Source organism: Diaphorina citri, unplaced genomic scaffold (assembly GCF_000475195.1).
Source record: "Diaphorina citri unplaced genomic scaffold, Diaci psyllid genome assembly version 1.1 scaffold104, whole genome shotgun sequence".
Classification (NCBI taxonomy): Eukaryota; Metazoa; Arthropoda; class Insecta; order Hemiptera; family Psyllidae; genus Diaphorina; species Diaphorina citri.
In genome coordinates this window covers 226,226-251,979 of record NW_007377541.1, presented here as the reverse complement: position 1 = coordinate 251,979, position 25,754 = coordinate 226,226, and the positions used below count along the sequence as shown (strand labels likewise).

The 25,754-nt window shown below is 35.0% G+C and overlaps 2 protein-coding genes and 2 long non-coding RNA genes across 5 annotated transcripts; 1 reads left to right on the top strand and 3 right to left on the bottom strand.

Moving 5' to 3' along the window:
- The first annotated feature begins 2,828 nt into the window (after positions 1-2,828).
- Positions 2,829-4,358, top strand: LOC113465424. The gene is made up of 2 exons (XM_026819936.1): positions 2,829-3,659; positions 4,073-4,358. Exons 1-2 carry the CDS (start codon positions 3,076-3,078, stop codon positions 4,269-4,271), a joined length of 783 nt encoding a protein of 260 aa, XP_026675737.1. The 5' UTR covers positions 2,829-3,075; the 3' UTR covers positions 4,272-4,358.
- Positions 3,247-4,075, bottom strand: LOC113465426. Its single transcript, XR_003390148.1, has 3 exons — positions 3,880-4,075; positions 3,694-3,765; positions 3,247-3,394 (listed from the first exon to the last, which is right to left on the bottom strand). It is a non-coding gene; the product is annotated as an uncharacterized LOC113465426 (long non-coding RNA).
- A 16,903-nt stretch (positions 4,359-21,261) lies between the features above and the next one.
- Positions 21,262-23,627, bottom strand: LOC108251816 (succinate dehydrogenase assembly factor 3, mitochondrial-like). Of its 2 annotated transcripts, none has more exons than XM_008489580.3 (4): positions 23,452-23,627; positions 22,962-23,156; positions 22,364-22,382; positions 21,262-21,402 (listed from the first exon to the last, which is right to left on the bottom strand). In XM_008489580.3, the coding sequence occupies exons 1-4, from the start codon at positions 23,623-23,625 to the stop codon at positions 21,395-21,397; spliced, it is 396 nt and encodes a 131-aa protein (XP_008487802.1). In that variant the 5' UTR covers positions 23,626-23,627; the 3' UTR covers positions 21,262-21,394. The 2 variants fall into 2 exon arrangements, with proteins under 2 accessions (XP_008487802.1, XP_008487801.1); XM_008489579.3 differs by lacking the exon at positions 22,364-22,382 and adding an exon at positions 22,214-22,232.
- Positions 23,628-23,821: 194 nt separating this feature from the next.
- LOC113465425 lies at positions 23,822-25,544 on the bottom strand. Its single transcript, XR_003390147.1, has 2 exons — positions 25,467-25,544; positions 23,822-23,945 (listed from the first exon to the last, which is right to left on the bottom strand). It is a non-coding gene; the product is annotated as an uncharacterized LOC113465425 (long non-coding RNA).
- Between the last annotated feature and the right edge of the window lie 210 nt (positions 25,545-25,754).

Sequence of the window (25,754 nt, the reverse complement as noted above, 5' to 3'; positions counted from 1 at the left end):
AGGACAAAGGTCTGGCAGAGTATATCTTTATAAATTATTATACTAGGTGCTCGTGCATAAATTACTTTTGCTTACTCCTGGTTTTGTTGGAGGAGACTGTGTTCTCGAGGAAAAAAGCAAAGAGGACAAAGGTCTGGCAGAGTATATCTTTATAAATTATTATACTAGGTGCTCGTGCATAAATTACTTTTGCTTACTCCTGGTTCTGTTGGAGGAGACTGTGTTCTCGAGGAAAAAAAGAAATTTTGAATAGTGAGGACTCAAAAACGTCTCAGTAAAAATTTCTACGAGGAAAATGGCAGCAGAAACGAGGGCAAAGGGTTTAGTGGTTAGCTCGAAAAATGAGTAATATGAGTGAGTAATCCAACGAAAATATCAATGTACGTATGACCAAATGGTAAAAGCTACAAACCCTATAGAAATGTAACTCCTTGTTCAAGATTTGAAAGAGCCATGAGCTGTTGTAGTAGTAGATATTGTTGCAAGTTTTGAATCATAGGTGATATGCAAAACCTCAAAGTTGAGGACTCAAAAACGTCTCAGTAAAAATTTCTACGAGGAAAATGGCAGCAGAAACGAGGGCAAAGGGTTTAGTGGTTAGCTCGAAAATGAGTAATATGAGTGAGTAATCCAACGAAAATATCAATGTACGTATGACCAAATGGTAAAAGCTACAAACCCTATAGAAATGTAACTCCTTGTTCAAGATTTGAAAGAGCTATGAGCTGTTGTAGTAGTAAAAATTGTTGCAAGTTTTGCATCATAGGTGATATGCAAAACCTCAAAGCTCTTTCTAATCATTGCAGCTTTCGTTCCAACTTTTTATGCTATAGGTAAAGATCATTTAATTGATTGCAATCCAAATAGTAAATGATCTCATTGAACAATATTTCAATCAGTTGAAAGGTATTATGCCATTATTGTTAAAAACTTGGAAACAATTACTATGATTCAAACTTTGATTTCTTGATACTCTAGGTAAGGTTAGTTTTGTTTAGACACTACTAATTCCTTATAAGTTTTAACAAAGCTTGACTTTAACGTGCCCAAAGTCTGGACGGACGCAGTATAGATGAAGTTTTCAAAACCGGACGCAGGCAATCTGAAGTTTTCAAAGCAATAGAGACGTAAAAGTAGCCAAAAAGCTAATTTATGAAGGTATGCAATTGATTTTGAACTGACAGCTAACGAAAATAATATCGATGACCCTGGAATTGGTTTCTAAATAAAAATGACTTGAGTTCAATTAAAACCTCACACACACACCTCACATATCATGGCTTCTGTTCTGAGCTTCGGGCTGTTTGATATCAAAAGATGAAGTTGTTTTCAATAAAACAAAACTACAAGTGTTATTGAAAATAATTAATTTTTCAGGTGTTACCTACAGAACACTGTTGAACAAATGAAGAAATATTTAATGAAACACAAAGTTTAATTGATATTGATATTGATGACAAAAGCATATCACAAGAATGTAACTGAATGTGGAACTAAACTGCCATGATGTCTGAGTAGGAATGAATGGAAATGTAAGTCATAGAGGTGGTGTTCTGTAAACGTGTAGGGTGTTATTATGTTGGAGCATTGCGGATTCGATACAAAAGACTTGTAAAGGACTTTGATGAAAATTTCATGAGGCCAGACCCATTTAGATGAACCATCGTTGAATCAATCCACCTGCAGAAAAGTACGGATCTGATTCCTAAACCTCACAAACTTGGAACTCAAGTGACTAATGACCGAAACTTGATACATATCACCCCTAGAGACCAGTTATGCTATAGGTAAAGACCATTTAATTGATTGCAATCCAAATAGTAAATGATCTCATTGAACAATATTTCAATCAGTTGAAAGGTATTATACCATTATTGTTAAAAACTTGGAAACAATTACTATGATTCAAACTTTGATTTCTTGATACTCTAGGTAAGGTTAGTTTTGTTTAGACACTACTAATTCCTTATAAGTTTTAACAAAGCTTGACTTTAACGTGCCCAAAGTCTGGACGGACGCAATATAGATGAAGTTTTCAAAGACGGACGCAGGCAATCTGAAGTTTTCAAAGCAATGGAGATGTATTGTAAAAGTAGCCAAAAAGGTAATTTATGAAGGCATGCAATTGATTTTGAACTGACAGCTAACGAAAATAATATCGATGACCCTGGAATTGGTTTCTAAATAAAAATGACTTGAGTTCAATTAAAACCTCACACACATCTCACATATCATGGCTTCTGTTCTGAGCTTCGGGCTGTTTGATATCAAAAGATGAAGTTGTTTTCAATAACACAAAACTACAAGTGTTATTGAAAGTAATTAATTTTTCAGGTGTTACCTACAGAACACTGTTGAACAAATGAAGAAATATTTAATGAAACACAAAGTTTAATTGATATTGATATTGGGTAGGTACCTAAATGGTTGAATTCAAAGTTACAAATCGTTCAACATCGAGCAATTTATAGTATTATTTTTTGGATGAAGCTGAATACTTCATATACCTACAAATCGTAATAATGTACTTACCAGGGCCATATTTAGAGGGACCCAGAGCCCCTAATATCACCCAGAGCCCATAATATCGGACGTAAGGCTCCACTGAGATGGATGAAAGTCTAGATTTTTGACTAATGCTGCAGGTATGAGTGTTCTGTATCGACTAAAACCACACAAACTATTATAGTGCTAAATCTTCACACCATGAAAACGCTTTGACAACAGATCCGCTATCCGATGATGAACTTTCTCTCGGCATATGAAAATACACAAATTTAGTAGGTTAGTATGGTTGTATAGTTTATTAGAATTAGTATCGAGAAATACCTATAGGAATGCAATCAAATTTGAAAACCCACAGTCAGTTAAACATCAGCATTATCATAATTTTACTATGGGAAGGTTCAGAAGGTGCTTCGGCTAAATTTCATAATTAATTCAGGCTGAAAAAAACATTTGAAAATATTTCAACCAATGTGCTATAGGAATCTTTTATAAGAGTACCTTTTTTTAATACACGGACAACAAATAAACATAGGCACAAAATCAAACACCTGTACCTACGAACTAAAAATGAACAACTTGAGGCAAATTATAACAAAACTTCCTAAAACAAACCCGCTCAACACAATACAGAACAAGAACTTGAGCAGAAGTACACCCGCTTTCATAGAGGCGACACCACCCACCAATGCTACAAAGGATAAGTGCTCCAGTGGAACGAGAAGTGGAATTTCTCAGAAAGTTCACGTCATATTCGGAGGAAAAGAAGCAAATGAACGGAACAAGAATAAAAGCATGGTTGAGAAAATCAAAACCAAGATGGAAAACAAACCCGAATGCAGTACCAAACCACCAGAGCCTGAGAAGCCAAAAGAAATCATAGTCGAACCTGAGCCTGTAAAACCGCCTGAGCCTGTAAAACCGCCCTGTGTGGAGAAAAAAGTTTGCATTGAAAAACCACCTGAAATTAATCCCTGTGCTCCTGTTGGTCATATTTGCGGGGAGACTGCACGGAAAGAAATTTTCAAAACCGTTGTAAACAATTCGATTTTCTCCGAAAGAAATCTACCCATGAAATGCCCTCCGAAGCCAGTGAAACGTTCTCCTAGCGTCATAAACGCAGTTATGCATAGACTTGAACAGACGTTAGCTAAGAGCCTGAGAAGCCAAAAGAAATCATAGTCGAACCTGAGCCTGTAAAACCGCCTGAGCCTGTAAAACCGCCTTGTGTGGAGAAAAAAGATTGCATTGAAAAACCACCTGAAACGGAGCCTGAGAAGCCAAAAGAAATCATAGTCGAACCTGAGCCTGTAAAACCGCCTGAGCCTGTAAAACCGCCTTGTGTGGAGAAAAAAGTTTGCATTGAAAAACCACCTGAAACAAATCCCTGTGCTCCTGTTGGTCATATTTGCGGGGAGACTGCACGGAAAGAAATTTTCAAAACTGTTGTAAACAATTCGATTTTCTCCGAAAGAAATCTACCCATGAAATGCCTTCCGAAGCCAGTGAAACGTTCTCCTAGCGCCATAAACGCAGTTATGCATAGACTTGAACAGACGTTAGCTAGGATGCTGGCGACGGCAATTTTCGGTTTTATCGCTTATTGCACTTGGTTGTATGGTAATATAGACTTTAGCCTAAATGAAAACGGTGCAACGGGAAGCCAGACTAAACCTAGGGCACCACCACCTCCACCTCCACCTCCTCCAACCCCGACACAACAACCTAAAGAACACAAGGACGAACCTTCAACTTCTGGAGATTGATAATAAAATTCAATTGTATGGAATTTATATTTTAAGAATAATCAAATAAACTTGTTGTAATCTAGGTGCGTTGTATGAATAAAGACATTGAGAAAAAGAATTCCTCACCCTCCTTGGCATAAAATAAAGGAATCTAGGTACCAATTTAGATTTTTGAATGTCCGAAACGAAAGCGCCAAAGCTCAACATCTCATCTGGGAGAAATCCGATTACAACAATGTTGATCTGAGCAGAATCAGAAATCTTAATCTATATATCACCTTAGCTGATAAAATCTCAATTATTATAAAACATGGTACGAAAGCGCCAAAGCTCAACATCTCATCTGGGAGAAATCCGATTACAACAATGTTGATCTGAGCAGAATCAGAAATCTTAATTTATATATCGCCTTAGCTGATAAAATCTCAATTATTATAAAACATCCTTGATAGTGGGGATTATTAAATTGGTGGAAAGTGACTAGGTTCGCTGAAGACAAACATTGAATACTGGGTGTCATAGTGCTAATAATTTTAAGGCCTTACCAACAGCTTTTGGATTGTGTTACAGGTACGCATATTATTTTATTTAAATCAGTAATCTCCTATCTCAAAGTTTTGTGTGAAATGTGGTTCAAACCTTCTAGATGAATAGCGCAAAACAAGATTTTGAGAAATAAAAAGAGGAAGGTACCTACATATTTACCTTACCTTGATCATACCTAGCTACGAGTATTTATTGAAGACCTATTACTGTCAAAAGAAGGTGACCTCCACTCATTGGAGAAATACTGAAATGTGATTTTATACAAACACCTTGTTATCGTAAAATAAAATAAGTAAAAACCTACAAACCTTAATTAAAGACTCTCCCCAGTAGGTAGGTACATAATGTACCTAACCAACCACGATAGATTTCAAATAGCTATTTGGCCATTGCAAGTAAAACATATCTAGAACTATTTACATTAAAGTCCACTTTCTAGCCTGCGTTACCTGTGTCGGTATTTAAATAAACAGTTAAGTACTCATAAAAATCATTAAATATAACAATTTAATCAATGTGTGCAGAACCAGCTCAGACTGTTGGCTTGGATCTTGCTCTATTTACACCTATCTTAAAAGTCATAAAATAGAATCAAGCATAATAAATTAAAAGGAGGCATTAAATCATTCAACGTTGAAGGCTTACGTCCCTGGTAATCATAAGTTCATGAGTAAATAAACCAGTTGCTAATGTCCCACGAAAACATGTTCGAGTCATGTTAAACAACATTGGAAAAGAAAAACAACCAGTTCAAACGAAATTATATTACATTTATATTCATGTTAATAGAATAGCTAAATGTCATACATGAAAATTGCAGGTACTTAAAGTGTAACCACAGGTAAAGTATTGCTATTTTACTTAGTTCAAATGTTATTGAAATTAGTATGCATACTAGCAACTAACTAGCATTAACTTTGAACGATTAGTTAGTTGTAAGTAAGTACCTACCTACATTATTGATAACTTATAAGTTAGACACTCAAAGATATCAACAATATTACCATTCACCTAACTAGTTTTTGTTTACAATCGTCCAGAGAGTAACTCAATAGGTATAACTCATCTGAAAACATAATCAAAGCCAATCATGAGATGCTAAGGGTTTTGGAATGCATTTTTACCATTGACCAAATACAGGTTGTAGGTAGGTATTTAAGTAAATAGGTATAGATTATACTTAACTTTTTGTATGTTTATATTATGCAGCATTCTATGTGGCTATCATACGTATGTCTTCCTCTGGCAAAAAAGTATTTGCCTGATTCCGCATTCTATATGGCTATCATACGTATGTCTTCCTCTGGCAAAAAAAGTATTTGCCTGATTCTTAATAACAGTCATAACTAGAGTTGTTATTGGTACTTCTGGCAATGGTAAGGGTACTACTGTATGCACATATGATTGCATTTGCCTTTAGCAACGATAGATCTATAAGTTTAATGTTCAAACATGTTGGGCTATGTAAATAAATACGTTCGATTTATATCTTGAAATCTCGGAGATCAATCTAGAAAATAATTTGTATTCAGCCACACACAGACAACAAGATGTTTCGGATTATGTTAAGTATATCAGCTATCATTGATACATAGTATCTTATTGTTAGGTTAGGTTTCAAAAAGTACATCATACGGCGCGAACGACCTGTCTATCAGAGTTAAAGCGCCTAATGGAAAAAAAGTACATCTACTTTTACAAGATTGAGTGATGAATATGAGCACAAATAGGTAGGCTGTATGTAGAAAAGGGTCTCCCTTTATTCAGCCACACACAGACAACAAGATGTTTCGGATTATGTTAAGTATATCAGCTATCATTGATAGTATCTTATTGTTAGGTTAGGTTTCAAAAAGTACATCATACGGCGCGAACGACCTGTCTATCAGAGTTAAAGCGACTAATGGAAAAAAAAAGTACCTACATCTACTTTTACAAGATTGAGTGATGAATATGAGCACAAATAGGTAGGCTGTATGTAGAAAGGGGTCTAAATCTTTTTGTTGAAATACTCAGCAATCTCAGAACTTGTTGGTACAAATGCTGACGGAACTGGCAACCATCTTTATTTGCTGGATGTTCACAATGAATTTATCCAATGAAAGAGAACTGTACCTAATTTCCTGCAACATTATTGAAAACATGGACATTTATCTCCCAAGATGATTGAAAGTAGACCATCTCAACATTCTAAACCATCTTGAATAGTTCTAGGGTTGCCAATCGCTCGTGGGCTCTGTAAACAAAACCCTATACTCTACAAGTCTATAAAGCAGACAGGTATGCTAATTTTTCTGAATTATCATTGTATACGACCATTTTATCTTCCTATACTGATAATTTCACAAGCAGTTTGATCTTTTTAACAAGACATATTATTTGAACGATCCAGTGATAAAATCAGAGCAAGCTTGATAGAAGCGCATACTATTGAATTAGAAATTGATTATAACAAGAGCAATTGAATGAATAGAGAAATGGTTCTATAAACATGTGCTGCTGATGCTCCAACTGTTTCAACAAGAAACGATTCTGAAATCTTGATCTCAACATAGATAATACGAGTAATACCTACATGCATCACACACGCGTTATAAAAAGAGGATGCAAAACTAGGAAAGATAAAATTGGAGAGAGTTTTACAAATTAATGAAATGAGATACCATTCGTAAATCAGGGTTATATGTAGATTCATCATCAAATTTATTTTCATATGTAAGCATTTTGGGAGACCAAGACAACATACAAAGTTACATAGATTCCATAATTCATTTGGTTCTTGAGGAAAGCAGGATGTGTCTATCTCTATCTACATTCGAGTAGATACCTTCATTACTTTCTTCTATTACAACTGCACTTTTTAAATCCAATGTATCCTCACTACTTTATGTGGAGCTTCAGTAATAATTCCATCTTAAATATGGGAAACCACACACTCATCAAGGCGCAATTAAAAATTAACCACAGAGAAAGGTTAGGTCGGTATGGAGAACCTACACACAACATCAAAAGATCCTAATCAGACCAATTTACTGATGCATTTGTATATCAAGAAGAAAGAACGATGTAGGAATTAATATACATATGAAAATCAAAAGAAAAGATAGTGGAAGATTTTGCAGGTATCACACACATCACAGTACATAAACTAGACAAAGTAGGTATGAAGAGTACGTGTAAGGTAGTAAAGAGAGTAAAACATGGAGCAATTCAGCGTGAAAAAATAGCGAGATGTTGTTCAGTAAATCTGGAAAGAAGAAAAAAACGTGCAGTTTCAATGAACATGTTAAGTAGATGATGTACATACTTTATGGGCAGCGTGAAAAAATAGCGAGATGTTGTTCAGTAAATCTGGAAAGAAGAAAAGAACGTGCAGTTTCAATGAACATGTTAAGTAGATGATGTAGATACTTTATGGGTCGTATTAAGTATCATTACCAATCAAGTTATGGGTCATATATGAGTGCAAACTGATCTCAATTGTACTCTAGCGTAGATAATGAAATTCAACATTGCAGGAATGCTTTCAAATAATACGGGTACAAGGCGACGATGAATTAACAGACAAACAAAAGAAAATGTGTTTTCATTTTGAGTGTGTAGTTTAAAAAATGTCTACACAATCATTTTTTTAAAAGCATAATATGCCCATGTGTGCTGTGTGGTCGAAAAGGTTTCAGCCTTGAAGTCACCCAATTAAATAATAGGCATCACCTTTGATAGAACTGTAAGCAGAGGAGAGTAAGGCAAGGTGGGCATCACATTATACAGAACCTGATAGCTGTAAACTTTATAAATGGTTACTACCTCAGACGCAGAACTTCAGGGGTACCAAGCATTACATGGAAACCAATTCTTTCTTGTTTGGTTCTGCTTTGTATGGGCGTATTTTCTACAGTATGACTTTATGGGTCGTATTAAGTATCATTACCAATCAAGTTATGGGTCATGTATGAGTGCAAACTGATCTCAATTGTACTCTAGCGTAGATAATGAAATTCAACATTGCAGGAATGCTTTTAAATAATAAGGGTACAGGGCGACGATGAATTAACAGACAAACAAAAGAAAATGTGTTTTCATTTTGAGTGTGTAGTTGAAGAAGTAATAACAAAATGTCTACACGATCATTTTTTTACAAGCATAATATGCCCATGTGTGCTGTGTGGTCGAAAAGGCTTCAGCCTTGAAATCACCCAATTAAATAATAGGCATCACCTTTGATAGAACTGTAAGCAGAGGAGAGTAAGGCAAGGTGGGCATCACATTATACAGAACCTGATAGCTGTAAACTTTATAAATGGTTACTACCTCAGACGCAGAACTTCAGGGGTACCAAGCATTACATGGAAACCAATTCTTTCTTGTTTGGTTCTGTTTTGTATGGGCGTATTTTCTATAGTCATTTCTTGAATATCAAACCAGTGTTGGATGTACGAAAAGGAAAGTTCACGAATAGGAGAAATTTTGATAAGGGTCCATCGTTAGATCTTGCATGGGATTTGATTGTTTGATTAATCAAAGATTACCTAGATATTTGGATGGTTTGTATTATGATTATGAGGGATAAGTATTTGAGATAAAAAATAACCTCTTGATAAATGTGCAGGATTAGTACCTAACTATGTAGGTGTATCGTTGCAATTTATACTAATCATTTCAAAAATAAGAAATAAATTTTGCTCAACATTTTATGATTCCAATATTATTGACATTTTGTGGGACTAGTTTTGTGTCATTATTGAAGAAATGTGAATTAAAGGCGGAATATGCACTAAGTAGGTTTTGTTGCATGCGTTATGATACTATTATGCAGATTCGTACATACTTGACACGACGAGTCAAATATTTATGAACCATATGAATAAGAACGTATTAGTATTCTTGATATCAGTAAATATAGACATGATAAATTTTGCTCAACATTTTATGATTCCAATATTATTGACATTTTGTGGGACTAGTTTTGTGTCATTATTGAAGAAATGTGAATTAACAGTAACTGCAGTTGTCCAAAGGCAAGTGAATCCTTTTTACCAGAATTAAATCCCTTACTATGTACCCACTAAAGTACTACCAGAGTTCTTAAAGAGCGAGCAAATCGAGCTTAATTGTCCGGTTGAAAAGCTGCAAGCTATGTTTTGTTATTACGAGGAAAAGGTTACACATTTAAATAACCATTAACTCACCATGGAGTCTGCCGAGAACGAGATGGAAGGAAATGAAAGTAGAGGAACTGTAGCATATTTAAAAGGAAAATGTGATGTCAATGGTAAACATATTGTCAAATATTGTGATAAAATCAGTGATATTATTGTAAATTCTTATGTATTAGAAAGAATCTAGCTCCATATAAATATGGGCTTATCCACTAAAGTACTACCAGAGTTCTTAAAGAGCGAGCAAATCGAGCTTAATTGTCCGGTTGAAAAGCTGCAAGCTATGTTTTGTTATTATCTACCCAGGAATTTGTAAGACATAGGAAGTTCAACCACTGATCTACCGAATGAACATGGTTTTTTATCATCTATCATACGATGCATTCTTTAGAAGTTGATAAAGAAACAGAACACAATTTATGGAAACAGGCTCAGGACTGGCTTTATAATAAAAGAAAGCCTAAAATCTGTCCTATGATCTTATCGTCCCGAAATCGAAGAGAGAAGGAAGACAGGATAGAAGAAAGCCAGCCGTTCCGAGAACGAACATTATCCCATCAGGATAAAATCCGCCCCGGGTGGGAATCGAACCCACGGCCTAGCGCATTCGATATCGAAATTTCTAAATTACATACATATGTACATGTTATTTAGGTACAATCAAAGCTCTGATTTCAGGGACTTCAATTAAATATCAAATTAATTTTGACTTCTGCACAAGCACAGATACTTGAAAAAGTCAACCTAATGCTCACTGCTCGATGTGCTCAATGCTCATAATATCAAATTAATTTTGACTTCTGCACAAGCACAGATACTTGAAAAAGTCAACCTAATGCTCACTGCTCGATGTGCTCAATGCTCATATGTGACTGTAAACCCGGGGGTAAATGTTCCAGATTGATGATGAACATATCCGCACCTGATCAGATAATAATAAATATGACTCGCGTTACGAATCAGAGTCAGAAGTATAGGTATAACTTTGCATCGATAACATAAATTCAATATCTGTCCAGTCGTTTGAATACAACGTGCATATTCTTAGCAATATTTTTCTTATGTATAACTTTGCATCGATAACATAAATTCAATATCTGTCCAGTCGTTTGAATACAACGTGCATATTCTTAGCAATATTTTTCTTTTACAAAATGGGACCTTAAAAAAAACTGAGAGTTGTCAATTTAACAACCAACTATACTAATGATGTTCCTCGTGTTCTTTTTCCAAAAATAATGAGACATTTAAGTTAAAAGATAAAACGTGTGTTGTTGAACCTTTTGATTTTCGAGACTCCTCAAATGTATCACACTCCTAATTTAATGTCTCGTGCTTTGGTCTCAACTTGGATACTTGAGTTGCAACTCAACTCTCTGCCAACCAAGCTACTGGGATAATATTGATTCATATTTACTGGATAGCAGATCATACACAGGAAATAAGAACATTCTTTCACAAAAACCAAATCAATATGTTTTCTCTCATACTTCATTTTGAGGAATAAAAACATGGTTGTCCTTATATGTATAGATCAAAAATGAGATCTGGGAGAACAAAAAGCAAACATAATCCATGTTCCAGTTGGACATTGTGATATGCTTCGATGTTGATAATGTGACACACATTGGACACAAAATCAAAATAACCAGAAGTATAATTCAATCAGTAGAACCTGAGCATCTACACAATATTACAATGCAACCAAATCAGATAGCATCACAAGCCCCTGGATTTTCAGGACTGAATTGAGGTGGATCAACAGACAAAATACCACATTGACAGTGGAATATTTACAATTGTCTCCTAGTAAATTTACTGTGTTCTATGAAAAAGGATTGTATGAGGTAAAAACTTGATTGGCTCTGTTCAATGTAGTTGAGAGACAAACTTATGGCAACAAATCATAATTAAAATTGATTTAGGGAAAAAAATCAGTATTCAGTGTTGATCTAAATAATTACGTTGTCGGTGATACACGTGATGACATTGGCGATGTCCATAGTCAGTTCCATGAAATGAAATTCTGGAAAGTCCGTTTCAAACACTTCATCTTAAAGTTCAATGAATATTGTTGATGTACCTCTGAAAATGTGCCTGACGAAGTGTTGATCTAAATAATTACGTTGTCGGTGATACACGTGATGACATTGGCGATGTCCATAGTCAGTTCCATGAAATGAAATTCTGGAAGGTCCGTTTCAAACACTTCACCTTAAAGTTCAATGAATATTGTTGATGTACCTACCTCTGAAAATGTGCCTGACGAGAATGAATCTCAGCATCCAGATCAAAATTCAATCCGTACATTGCTACATAATAGTCTTCAGCATATGTGTGTGGTAAGTTTCATGTTTGTCTTGAATTGATTTATCTCGAAGTATCCCCGGCTTTGTCCACCAGAGGTATTGTTGATCCACATCTGAGGTAAATTTACATGCTGAAGATGACACTTTGGTCACAAGAGAAAGTTTCCCTCCCGTATGTATAACTTTGCATCGATAACATAAATTCAATATCTGTCCAGTCGTTTGAATACAACGTGCATATTCTTAGCAATATTTTTCTTTACAAAATGGGACCTTAAAAAAACTGAGAGTTGTCAATTTAACAACCAACTATACTAATGATGTTCCTCGTGTTCTTTTTCCAAATATAATGAGACATTCAAGTTAAAAGATAAAACGTGTTTGTTTGATTTTCGAGACTCCTCAAATGTATCACACTCCTAATTTAATGTCTCGTGCTTTGGTCTCAACTTGGATACTTGAGTTGCAACTCAACTCTCTGCCAACCAAGCTACTGGGAGAATATTTATATTCATATTTACTGGATAGCAGATCATACACAGGAAATACCCTAATTTAATGTCTCGTGCTTTGGTCTCAACTTGGATACTTGAGTTGCAACTCAACTCTCTGCCAACCAAGCTACTGGGATAATATTTATTCATATTTACTGGATAGCAGATCATACACAGGAAATTCTAAACTCGGAGCTTCGCTATAGCATAGATACTACCATTACTACCTACATATAGCTCAAGCAATTAATAGGTATGATATATGGGATATTGCAGGAATGCTGCAGTGAAGTAAACTGGCACTCTTGTTTTGTACACTGTTTTCTTTTCTCGGAGCTCTTCATTCTTTCAAGCTTTATTCGTACGACGACGTATACAGGAATAAAATACATATTTGTTGCAAATCAAAAATAATTAGCTTCATATTTGGCTTCTATGCGAGCACTCTATATTATTGTTGGCTTCTGGCTAGAAATAATAATTCTATACCCGAGCTAAAAACCAGACTCTGCACTCTGCAGATTGCAGTTAAGTTCAGAGCTTATAAATCCTGGCTGCAGTGCTCGTGTTCCGAAGTAACAAAACAATAACTTTGATCTCACTTTGAGCAGCAATAATAAACAAGCAGACATACAGGGTGCCCTCAGCAACGTTAAATTCCTGATCCAAATGATGAAATTACAGTCATTAGTGTGACGTGATGAAAACCAAGATGTGTCAAGGCAAAACTACAAATTCTTCAACATTGAGTCCAATGGCGAAGGTAAACCCTTGCCTTTGACAAGTTGAGGGTATTACAAGAAAACTGAAGAAGAGAGTCTGCTCAGTTTCGGAATCATCTGAAATGGATCCTCCCGAGATATATTCTAGATCGGAAAATTGGTGCAACAAATGACTGTAGTAACAACAGCATCTGAATTAGTGGAGATGTCATATGCACTTCATGTTCTACAGCAGGTAGGTATCTACTTCATATTATATGGATATGTCAAATCTACCCGTGTTGGTGGAAATGCCAAATGAACCAGTAGGCATTGGTGGAGATGTCAAATACACCAGCATTAGTGGAGATTCTACTTGCACCCAACAGGTATTTAATTCTTTGTCGTCATTTGAAGAAGAACAAAACAGATTTTAATCCTTCAATTACTTAATTATTTTAATCCCAACAAATAAATTTAATTGTTATTCTTTAGAGTTGCACAGACCTACAAGATATACATAAATATAAAAAATAAAAAGTATCCCACTTTTTTTCACTTTTTAGTACGTTATGTACAGGGAACCTTTACAATGCAATAAGAAAGTGTTGGTTACATACTTACATTCCTAACAATGTGTTTTGATGCAATATTTCACACAATTGACAAGAAGTTTGAGGTTATGAAGATGTAGGAAGAAAAGAGATGAGATTGGCAGAGGAGTAAAATCGCAATCTGATAGCACTTTATTGTGACGTGCCATGATATATGACTCGTAAACGTATCATCATCTCGATAGAAAAAGATGTGCAACATTTGCAGTTCTCCTACTACTCTTATACATATAGGTAAGTACTTTTATTTCTTACTAAATATTATACAGACTCCTAAAGGTAGGTAGGTAAGTAGTTCATCATTTGATGTGTTCATTTTTTAAGTATTTCACAAGACACAAACGGCAGGATTTTCAAGCTTAAAAATTTGTCCTAGGATTTAACTAATTTTATATCAATTTCTGTGGAATGTCTATTCGTATCCCACAATAATATGTACTTCCAACATTGATACTTCCACCGTTCCAATAGCAAAGAAAAATATTCCAATACCTAGTAAATTTAATTTTGTTATATATACAATTTATTTCTAATCATTTGTTCACGAAGTGTAAGAACACACCTACACACCTAATACTAATTAAATTTCAATGTCAGGTCAGTAAGGTGTAAAACTAACATAACTCTGATTATTGCTTATTGTACTCGACGTACCGAGTCCGTTTGTCTACTTAACCTGGCAACTGATAGAGTTAGGGGTCAAGTTGAACAGATGGATGCAGATAAAGATTTTACTATCTTTTCCGTTGGATATGCTAAAAGTACCAGAAAATTCTAGTAAATAGGTATCTGGGTACAGAATGGGATGAGAAAGAAATAATACATACATACAAATGTGAGAGGAAGTACAAGTAATAATCTCAGTATGAACAGCAGCAACAAAAAGATCTACCTATTCTGTTACATCTCTCCCTTAGGTAGAAGCTGTATATCGTTTTCTAGATAGCTTCTTGCCAACATTCCAATCATTTCCTTTGATATTAAAACCATTATTTTCAATCATGTCTCACGTCGCCACTGGTAGTTTACATAAATATATCGCCCTAGACACTTTGGTTGATATGAATTTATCGTGAAATATTACAAAATAAATTAGAACAATACGTAGGCAGATCGGGCAAATCAGTTTGAATTATTTTTTCAATACCACCTTCTAAAAGTGGTTTGTTGTGCCAAACCAATAAACTACTGCAGTATAATCCCTTAATCGTTTAACAAGTTAGCACAAACAACGTTTGATTTGAAATGAAAATTAATCTTCCATTAGTTGGACTGGACTAGAATTTATTCATACGCCCAGTAAGGCACTAATGTATCAGCAAATTCATTCGAGTCTTCAAATTTGCACAGAGATAGCTGAATTGCTGCATTTTAAATTTCAATGTTAATAATCCAGTTTATTTTATGGTTAAAGACCTGATCTATATTGGAAATCAAAAATTTAAATAATATTGAAGAGATGTTTTCTTCTTCACAAGAGCTTCTTATGTAAATTTGGATTGAAATGAGGACAAATTGGACTCTGATACATACGTATTTTCGTAGCTCTTTTGAATACAATATTTACTGGTATTTACACCATTCCTGTTTTATCTTACTGCGTTGAATTCATCTCTATTAGACATCAGTATTGATTTCCAAGTTATTCCTCGTTCTTGATCCTTACATATTGAGGAAGTCTGGTACAAGTACCAAGCATTCTCTCTATCTGCTGAAAGTCAAGTGTTGTGTTTGACCGCTTCTCATCAAGCCAAGTGTTTGTTGCATCAAGATAAGCTCTAATAAGTTTTAACACTTTTCTATAATCAGATTCTTATAACGAGCGAATGCACACGCGTTACAACTAGTTAATCAGAGGCAGTGCATTGGGTGCATACAGTCATTATAAACTTTCCTGATAAAACAAATTAGTTATGTACGAGCTATGCGGCACTAAGCTCTGGGGTAACTCATTACCATTACAGTATAAGGTTATGACTATAAACATGTATGATTGATAGGATCGTCAATGTAAATATTCAACTTTCCTACATAGTCTACTGGTTGTAGGATGAATCTAGCTTTTTCTATTCTAAGAGCGATGCACATACACTGTAGATATGTACCTAAGTATATTCTGTAAATCACCTTAGGTCTAAACACAGAAATACACATTACCCAAAGGTATTGCTACTCTAAACCTAGATAATGGCTTTCATGTTTGTAAAACTATTCCTAACTTCAATCAATCTTTATTCTTAGGAAAAGGTAGATTCGTTTCAGGGAGTATGAACAACATTTTGTAAAGAGGTTATCCTCAATATCTCCCCTGAGTACAATTTTTCAAAACAGTTACCATCATGTAGGTAAAGCAAACTAATATTGATGCATGTTATTTTTCATCAGAAGTACACAACACAAGCACAAATAATGATGGTAAGTAATTACCACTGCTTCAAGGAGGTAGTACAGATGCAACATGGAATGGAACAGATTGTATGAATTCATGTGAAGAACATCCTCTTGCTATTGCAAAAAATAGACTCTTTGTTTCGTGTTAGTACAGCAATAGGTTGGCAGATTTAAAACCACTCTTCACAAATTTCTCTGCACAATCGCCTCTCAAGATTAAAAACAGCTCTAAGTAGGCATACTGATGGTATCTCCTTTTGAACTTGGGTGTTTAAAACTGGCTGAGATCAAACTGCCTAAAGTTAAAATGAATTCTTTAGTTCTCATACTAGAAGCTTTTGAGATTTTCTGATACCGTAACCGTAGGTATGTGAAAAACGACAACGTAATCTGCGTAATGCTTTCACACAGTTAGCTACTCAAAATAAATACATAGGTTAAATATTGAAATTGGGCAGACCGTGTTCAACACTGTAGTTGTTTTCCTTAGAATATTAAATTTAACTTCTTAATGTTACTGTCGAGGAAGCAATAGGTATAATCAGTTAATCAGACATATAGAACTAAAATTTTCAAACTACTGAAAATTAGCTATGTATAGGTACTCGAGTAGCGAACTCACAAGTCCAGTTATTAGATCAATGATTAGTACAATCATTACCTACAATATTCCCATTGATTTGATTAAATCAAATTAAATAGTACTTAGAGAACGCACTTGGGGGCAAATTTTATCTTGAAGAAGAACAAAACAGATTTTAATCCTTCAATTACTTAATTATTTTAATCCCAACAAATAAATTTAATTGTTATTCTTTAGAGTTGTACAGACCTACAAGATATAAATATAAAAAAATAAAAAGTATCCCACTTTTTTCACTTTTTAGTACGTTATGTACAGGGAACCTTTACAATGCAATGAGAAAGTGTTGGTTACATACTTATATTCCTAACAATGTGTTTTGATGCAATATTTCACACAATTGACAAGAAGTTTGAGGTTATGAAGATGTTGGAAGAAAAGAGATTGGCAGAGGAGTAAAATCGCAATCTGATAGCACTTTATTGTGATGTGCTATGATATATGAGCCGTAAACATATCATCATCTCGATAGAAAAAGATGTGCAACATTTGCAGTTCTCCTACTACTCATATGAATAGATACTTTTATGTCTTATCCTAGGTAAGTCAGATCATGGAAATGGCGAGTACCTAACTAAATAGGTATTATACAGTTACTAGGCAAACTCCTAAAAGTAGGTACCTAGGTAGATTTTTATCATTTCTTATGTTCATAAGAAAAAAAAAAAAAAATGAAAATAATTATTAAAAATAGGTAATTATTGTACTTCAACTCCAGCGCTCGTAGAGTAAACACCTCTCTCGCATCTTTTTGGTCTGATGATGGGAATCTGAGTATTGCCAAAAGCTCACCAAACTTTCTTCGTTGAATGTCTTATTGAATCTCAATTGTCTTTTTAATTTTTATTTTAATTTTTCAAGTATTTCACAAGAATATTTTCCACAATAAAAAAACATGAGGATTTTCAAGCTTAAAATGTTCACCCTAGCATTTGATTTCATACTTTTAGATCAATTTCTGTGGAATGTTTTTACATGTCCCACAATCCACAATTATACCTACTTCCAACAATGATACTTCCACTGTTTCAGTAGCAAAGAAAAATATTCCAATACCTAGTAAATTTAATTTTGTTATACATACAATTTATTTCTAATCATTTGTTCACGAAGTGTAAGAACACACCTACACACCTAATACTAATTAAATTTCAATGTCAGGTCAGTAAGGTGTAAAACTAACATAACTCTGATTATTGCTTATTTTAATAACTTCAACAGAATAAGACCTGCAGTTCAGACCAGTAGGTTCTTACATTCATGTAGCTTATGGCCGAGTTTATGACGCTCTTTGGAAATTAATGGCTCTGTTTTAAGTTCATACTTTACGAAGTACCGATAGATATGCGTGAGAGGGACAAATATCAAACCTAAAAAATAAAAATTATCAACTTTCGAATTTATACGAGTCGCATAAACAGTAGATAGAAAGCCAAAATAGGTATGGGCATATATGGAACAATAGAAGGCAAGAAAAGTATAATGAATCTCGAGAAAACTCCAGCGATCATAAATAATATCAATACAAATCAGTGAATTAGTGGAGATGTCATATGCACTTCATGTTCTACAGCAGGTAGGTATCTACTTCATATTATATGGATATGTCAAATCTACCCGTATTGGTGGAAATGCCAAATGAACCAGTAGGTCTTTTTCTAGTCTTTTTTCTTCTAGTTTTTACTTTCCTTATCCTATAGGAAGCGAAGTAATGGACAAAATTTTCGATGGTCAGTTTTTCATGCCAAAACACGTTTTGAAGGCCCTAGAGCCTAAATCCAAAGTTTCAGCCACGTGTGTGTGTGTGTGTGTGTGTGTGTGTGTGTGTGTGTAAACAAAATATCTCTAAAATGGTAAGAGGTAGAGACTTGAAATTTGGTATGCAACTGCCAAATATGACAAGGATGCAACACGAAACTTTTGTTCATCATAGGTGCTGCGGTTGAAGGTATTTTGACGTCAATTTGACAGTTTTCGTCCGCCTTTTGGCGGTTTTCAGCTGTATTCACTAAACGGTTAGATACATACATATATTGTAAAAGTTATGGTAGAAGAACACCCAAACAAGCACCATTTAATTGGATAAGGAAAGTCCTGTGATGTTCACACCAGATTTTTTCTTCTACGAATGTTTCGTTCGTCCGTTCCAGTTGGTCGGGTGCTCTTGTTTTGCGACCCACGGATGCTTGTACTTTGTTTAAAGAGGAGTTTAAATAGAAATGCCCCGAGACAGAGAGTATATGGGGTGTTTCATACACATGTGGACTATTAGATCACCTAGGGAGATTTTTTTGCCTCGTGAGTTTTGGCGTCTCCACTAATATTTTCCATGTTTAGCTTCTGAGGTATGTAAAGTAATCTATTAAAACTTTTAAACCTATAGAATTTCTAATTCATCACTGCAAATTTTAATGTTAGGATAAAGAATGAAAGAGGACTTTTTTTTGTCCAGAATCCTGATCAAATTATCAAATAAATAAATTAAATCAAGTTACTTAACCTATTCTTGATCAATCTTTTTCCCTTTGTAATTTCGTCATCTCCACTAATTTGCAATCTGTTTTGAACCTTATTAAAATAAAATGATTTGATTGTTCTTTAACTGATAATCTAGGTACGTTTGATGGTATTTTCATACGGAGGAAAATAGTACATAATTATGTAGGTACCTACCTAAATGGGAAACTATTGAGCCCACAGAATTGACTAGCTAACCCTAACCAGCATTTTGTCTAACACTTGGATCAAACTTTGCTGTTTTTTCCTTTTTATTACCATCTCCCTTGACTATTTCATCCTCCTCTATGGCACTCGGATCATCAGGTATCTTACTTTCACGAATACTCGTGTTGGCTATGAATGTGCAGATATACTTCAGTTTATCCCTGTACTCTACATTGCTCTTGGCATGTTTGGTTATTCTGGTGAGAGCGCCGTCAATTTTCGCCTGGTCACATTCCAAACCGAGCACGTTGAAGTTGAAACTGTGAACCAGAATCTCGTCCAGATAACCCTGAAAGAGGCAAAGAAACATATCTTTATATACCTTAACATAAACATAAATATGTTAAGCTATATAAAAATGCCAGAAAGGTAAATGAAAATATTATCAAAGTACCTACAATACCTACATAAATAAAAATATCAGCACAATAAATAAAAATACGAGTTCCATTGTAATACAAAACATCAAAAGGGCCCGCTTGTATTTTAAAACTCAAAGCCCTAAGTCGCGGGTTCGATTTCCGCCCGAGGCGAAAGTTATCCTAAACAAACAAGACGTAAGGTTCGTTCTCAGGACGCTTGGCTTTCTCCTATCAGCCAGTCATCCTTCTCTTCGATTTCGGGGCGACAAGACCTAAGAAGTTACAGTTCCCTCTATCAAACAAAACTTATTTATTTTTTTTTTTATTTTTTTTATTATTATTTTATAATAGCTTACCACTCCCGAGCCTATGTCCACTAAGGAGTTGATATTCTCCTCCTTGCATTTTTCATTGATGAGAGAAGACAAAATCGAAACCTCGTGCATTTTCTTGGCTCCTATCCCTTGCTGCAATGCTTTCGTTAGCTTGATAGGGGGAGCACCTGCATATTTACTAGTGTTGAGTCTAGATTTTCTGCACTGATCCGTAAAGTACTGCAAATCAGCTGGCCATGTACTCTATGAAAATTGCAGAAAAAAATCTCAAAATTGATGTTTTATGAAGGCGGGAGGGGAAAGGGAAGGAGAGTGGGAGGGGAGAATAACAATTCCTTTGTCCTTGCTGAAAAGCAGTGCAATATTAAGCTGTTAAAATGTTGGGAGTATGTTGAACTATGTAGAGAGAAGTCCAAAGCCAGCACCATTGAATGCAGCAGTTTACAATGTACACATACACATCACTTAAGTTAAGCAACGTTGTAAGAGGTTGGTATCCGGAAAGCTGCTAACAAGGCAATCATGAGATGCTGGCTTTTCTCAGGTTCATCCTCCTCAGACCGGGTGAGGTTAATGTGAGTAGGCAAGTAGAATGTTATATTCAAAATTTCAAATCACATAGGTAATACTGAGGTTTCATGAATTTACTAAATGTGTAGGTACCTACTTCTGTTGATAGGTTGTCAGAATACTGAGCAATTTCCTCTTCTGTCATACAAGAGAACACCTTGTCCCACTCCTTGGGGATCTTAGATAGAACATCCTGGACTAAAATTTCCGTATTGGCAAAGTCAAATATCCAGCTGAACTGATCCAGGAATTCTATCACTTCACTGAAGTACAATGTGTTGTTGCAGAGAACCTCACTTATTTCCACAACTTACTCTACTTTGATTCTGCCTGGAACCTGGTGTGAGAACGTATTGATTAGCTCTCTATTGAAAGCGATAACACCGATGTGACTATAGTAGTGTGGGTCGTACTGTTATTACCACAATCTTACAATGGAAAAAATTTATATGCTTTGACCTTTCATTGTGTTGGAAATAACCTTTCCCCCCTTCATATTCTTGTACCCTGAAGCTGGTTTGATCTTCTCGTATTTTTTTAAAGGAAAATATAGGTTTAGAACTCACTGGCGCTGAATTGAAACACTTTGTACCATCTTGAAGGAGTTAAATATTTCTCGCTATCTCTTTTAATCCATCTAAAAGAGCTAATCTCTTTTATTACAAGTGGAGCAAAGAAACTTGCTCATGAAAATCTACAATAAGTAGTCAAAAGACCAACACAATCAGCTTGGACAAACAAAATTTGAAGAATTTTCATATATCATACAATCATCATAAAAATCGTTTACAACACATAATTATTAGATTCGCAAATATGTACTTTGATAGACAAAACTCATATAGCCCTTAAAAAATACAGAATCATTAGATTTTTTGATATTAATACATTTGATATTACAAAATAGCGCGGTCAAACTTTCTTGACTTGGCGGGGTGGAGCGCTACCGCGCTCCTTAATAATATTTTCTCAAAGTATGTCTTTAACTATCTATCAGATGTTGCTAATTACATAGCAGCCTAGAAAACAAAAGAAAAATTTCGAAAACTATTAATTGGATGCTGGTGATAGCCTTCGGCCTTTCCAAAAACCAAAGGGTCAATCATTGTTATTTCCACCATCTTTGGATTCCTGAAGGGAAAATGTAAAAGTGATATTATTAGATGAAGAATAGACAAATGGACTTACGTTCACTACCTATCTAAGCCAGTCACTTTACAAGATTCAATGGACTAGTTCCTGGTGGAATAGGTATTCATTATTTCCACCATCTTTGGATTCCTGAAGGGAAAATGTAAAAGTGATATTATTAGATGAAGAATAGACAAATGGACTTACGTTCACTATCTATCTAATGGACTTACGTTCCTATCTAAGCCAGTCGCTTTACAAGATTCAATGGACTAGTTCCTGGTGGAATAGGTACTCGAGATGAGCAATGTTGTCTATGGATAGGCAGGTAATCATATTACATATCAAGTAATCATGCAAGACATCATGTTTTTTTTACTATTTCAGAGTTCACCTTTTTTAAACAACATAACTGAACTCTGAAATAGTAAAAAAAACATGATGTCTTGCATGATTACTTGATATGATTACCTGCCTATCCATAGACAACATTGCTCAACTCGAATACCTATTCCACCAGGAACTAGTCCATTGAATCTTGTAAAAAGATTCAATGGACTTGTATTGAATCTTGTAAAAAGAGCAATGTTGTCTATGGATAGGCAGGTAATCATATCAAGTAATCATGCAAGACATCATGTTTTTTTTACTATTTCAGAGTTCACCTTTTTTAATCAACATAATATTTAGCTTGAGATAATTTAATTTTGCAATAGTTAATTTACTTACCTGGGCTGCTTTAGCTTGGGCTTCTTCTGCTTCCAACACTTCAGGCTGAGTAGCTGCTAGCATAAGCTCATACAACTGTGCTATCTGATCATCTCGGAGATCATTCAGAGCTTGTTCATCTAAACTTTGTCCTAAGGGTTTGGCAAATTTGGGCCCTCTAATTCCGAGTTGCTCTGCTAAGTTGACTGCATATTTCTGAAAGATGGGAAGAATAATGAAACTGGTTACAATCAAAAGAGTAGGTACAGCACAAGCAACAAGCATTGTTAAAGCTCTCAAGAGAAAGAAAAACAAAATCATAGAATTAGAAATAGCAATAAAATGAGATCCATTTTTGTATTTAGAAAAAAACCCCATTGAAATACTTTTGCATTTCATTTAGATGCATTATTTTACACCAATACTGCATTCATCACATACCTGGGAATAGAAAAGTTTTGTCAGGGTCCACAAAATTGGGCCCTATAATGTCATCTTTTTTTGTACTTACTGCCCATTCATTCATGAACACTTGAGCTTCACTAGGATTGCAACCTTTATGTCGTCTGAACTCGTCTCTAACATATTGATGTCCAAGTATTTGTAGTTCGGGAGGCAAACCTCGGTGTAATCTGTGGATTGTTTTGTACAAGATTCTCACTTTCTGCACATGAGTTTGATTCATCACCTGAAAATACTCCAAAGAGCAATAAATATTTTTGCCTGTTTACACATGACTCCTTTGAAGTTCCTCAAGTTTTAATATCTCAAAAAGTTGAAATGTCGTTACCCAATCTAGAAGAAGTGTTTATAAAGCACACACAAACCTTTCGAGCTATTGTTACCGACAGGTTCCGGTAGATGAGGAAAAACCTACCTTCTGGTTTTCCAAAGCGCTTCAAAGGAATCAACCGTGTGAATGTTTCCTTGACTTTATCAGGCACAGAGGTTATCATGGGTGTCTCTATGAAGCCAGGAAGAATGACATTACATCTAATGCCAAACCTGAAACAGTTAAATGATTGTCAAAAGCTTCCTATTCCTAACGAAAAGAGAAAGAGGTCCTGGGTATCTTTCTGGTTCTGGAATAAATTCGCTAACTTGCCTTGCACATTGCATAGCTAAATTAGTTTTCAGGCATTCATAAAAAAAATCACTAGTTCTGTTATCCAACTTTGAAGAAGACGGAACAAGATCTACCTACGTCCGCCTACCTACCTATCATTATTATTAGGTATTACATTTTTTTCCACTAGGTAAGTAGGTATACCTACCTATTCTTTACCTCGTCAGGTACATCCGGTAGATGGTGCTAAACACTCAAAAAAATTTGTCGTTCTCTTTAGTCAATTAGTGTTTGTCCTGGTCTCAGTCCAATTGTCATCTTAGACGTATTAGGGAAATTGGAAAACTGAGACACACGCAATTCCGGTAGATGGTGCTAAACACTCAAAAAAATTTGTCGTTCTCTTTAGCCAATTAGTGTTTGTCCTGGTCTCAGTCCAATTGTCATCTAGACGTATTAGGGAAATTGGAAAACTGAGACACACGCAACCAAGGGGTTAACTTCATGTGAAATTTTTTGGCAAGATTAATGGCCACAAATCGTTCATCGCCAATAGATGAACCTTTCCAATAAATGTTTTCGCACGGGCCGTTTTGAGCGCTGAGCGCGCAATTCAGTTTGCTCAGTAAGAGGCTAGACATGTTGGCTTTCCGTTCCAAGCGCTCACAAGATGCGGTGCCGGATAGGACTTGTGTTTCTAACACTCATTATTCAGGCGTAAGTAATTTCGTGGCGAACTAAACAAATAAATTAAATTTTATTTCTTTATTTGCAATCGAAGCAACAAAGGCTATGTGTGAAAACAAACAAATAATTAACTAAATTAACCTTTGGAAACGGGATACCATGTCAAGTACTAATTAAGTAATTAATTTGAGCGCTGAGCGCGCAATTCAGTTTGCTTAGTAAGAGGCTAGACATGTTGGCTTTCCGTTCCAAGCGCTCACAAGATGCGGTGCCGTATAGGACTTGTGTTTCTAACACTCATTATTCAGGCGTAAGTAATTTCGTGGCGAATTAAACAAATAAATTAAATTTTATTTCTTTATTTGCAATCGAAGCAACAAAGGCTATGTGTGGAAACAAACAAATAATTAACTAAATTAATCTTTGGAAACGGGAAACCATGTCAAGCACTAATTAAGTAATTAATTAAATGAGAAGAAAATAGCTGAAACATGTTGACTCTTTTCCATCAATAAAGTTGTTTTTTAGTCAGTTGAAGACCTATTTTCTTCTTATTTAATAAATAAATGTTTTCTAATTAAACTCTGTTGTTTGTCTAATCAACGCTGATCGTCCAATAAATGAGCTTTTGTCTAATCAAATTGTCTTATCAATTTATCTAATCAAATCAAAGTTGTTTGTCTAATCAAAACTGATCGTCCAATAAATGAGCTTTTGTCTTATCAAATTGTTTTTACCTACCTAGGGAAATGTAGTAATTTTTCTTCACTTACGTAGCCATTTCCATCGCGACACTTTTAGTGAAAGCTTCAACTCCAGCTTTGGTAGCTGCATAGTTCGACTGCCCAGAAAATGAAATAATGAAGAAAACACAAGTTTTATTTATAAATTCAAAAGAAATTTATTGTAAATTTGATCTATTTAAAAAGAAATTTACAAACTTCTATTTAAGGACAAAAAAACTGGAAAAGAGGTTTTTAGCAAAAATAGAAAAAAATGACATGTGATTTCATACTAATCTTATCTAGGTAGTATTGTAGTGAAATCATTAAAAGAATGTT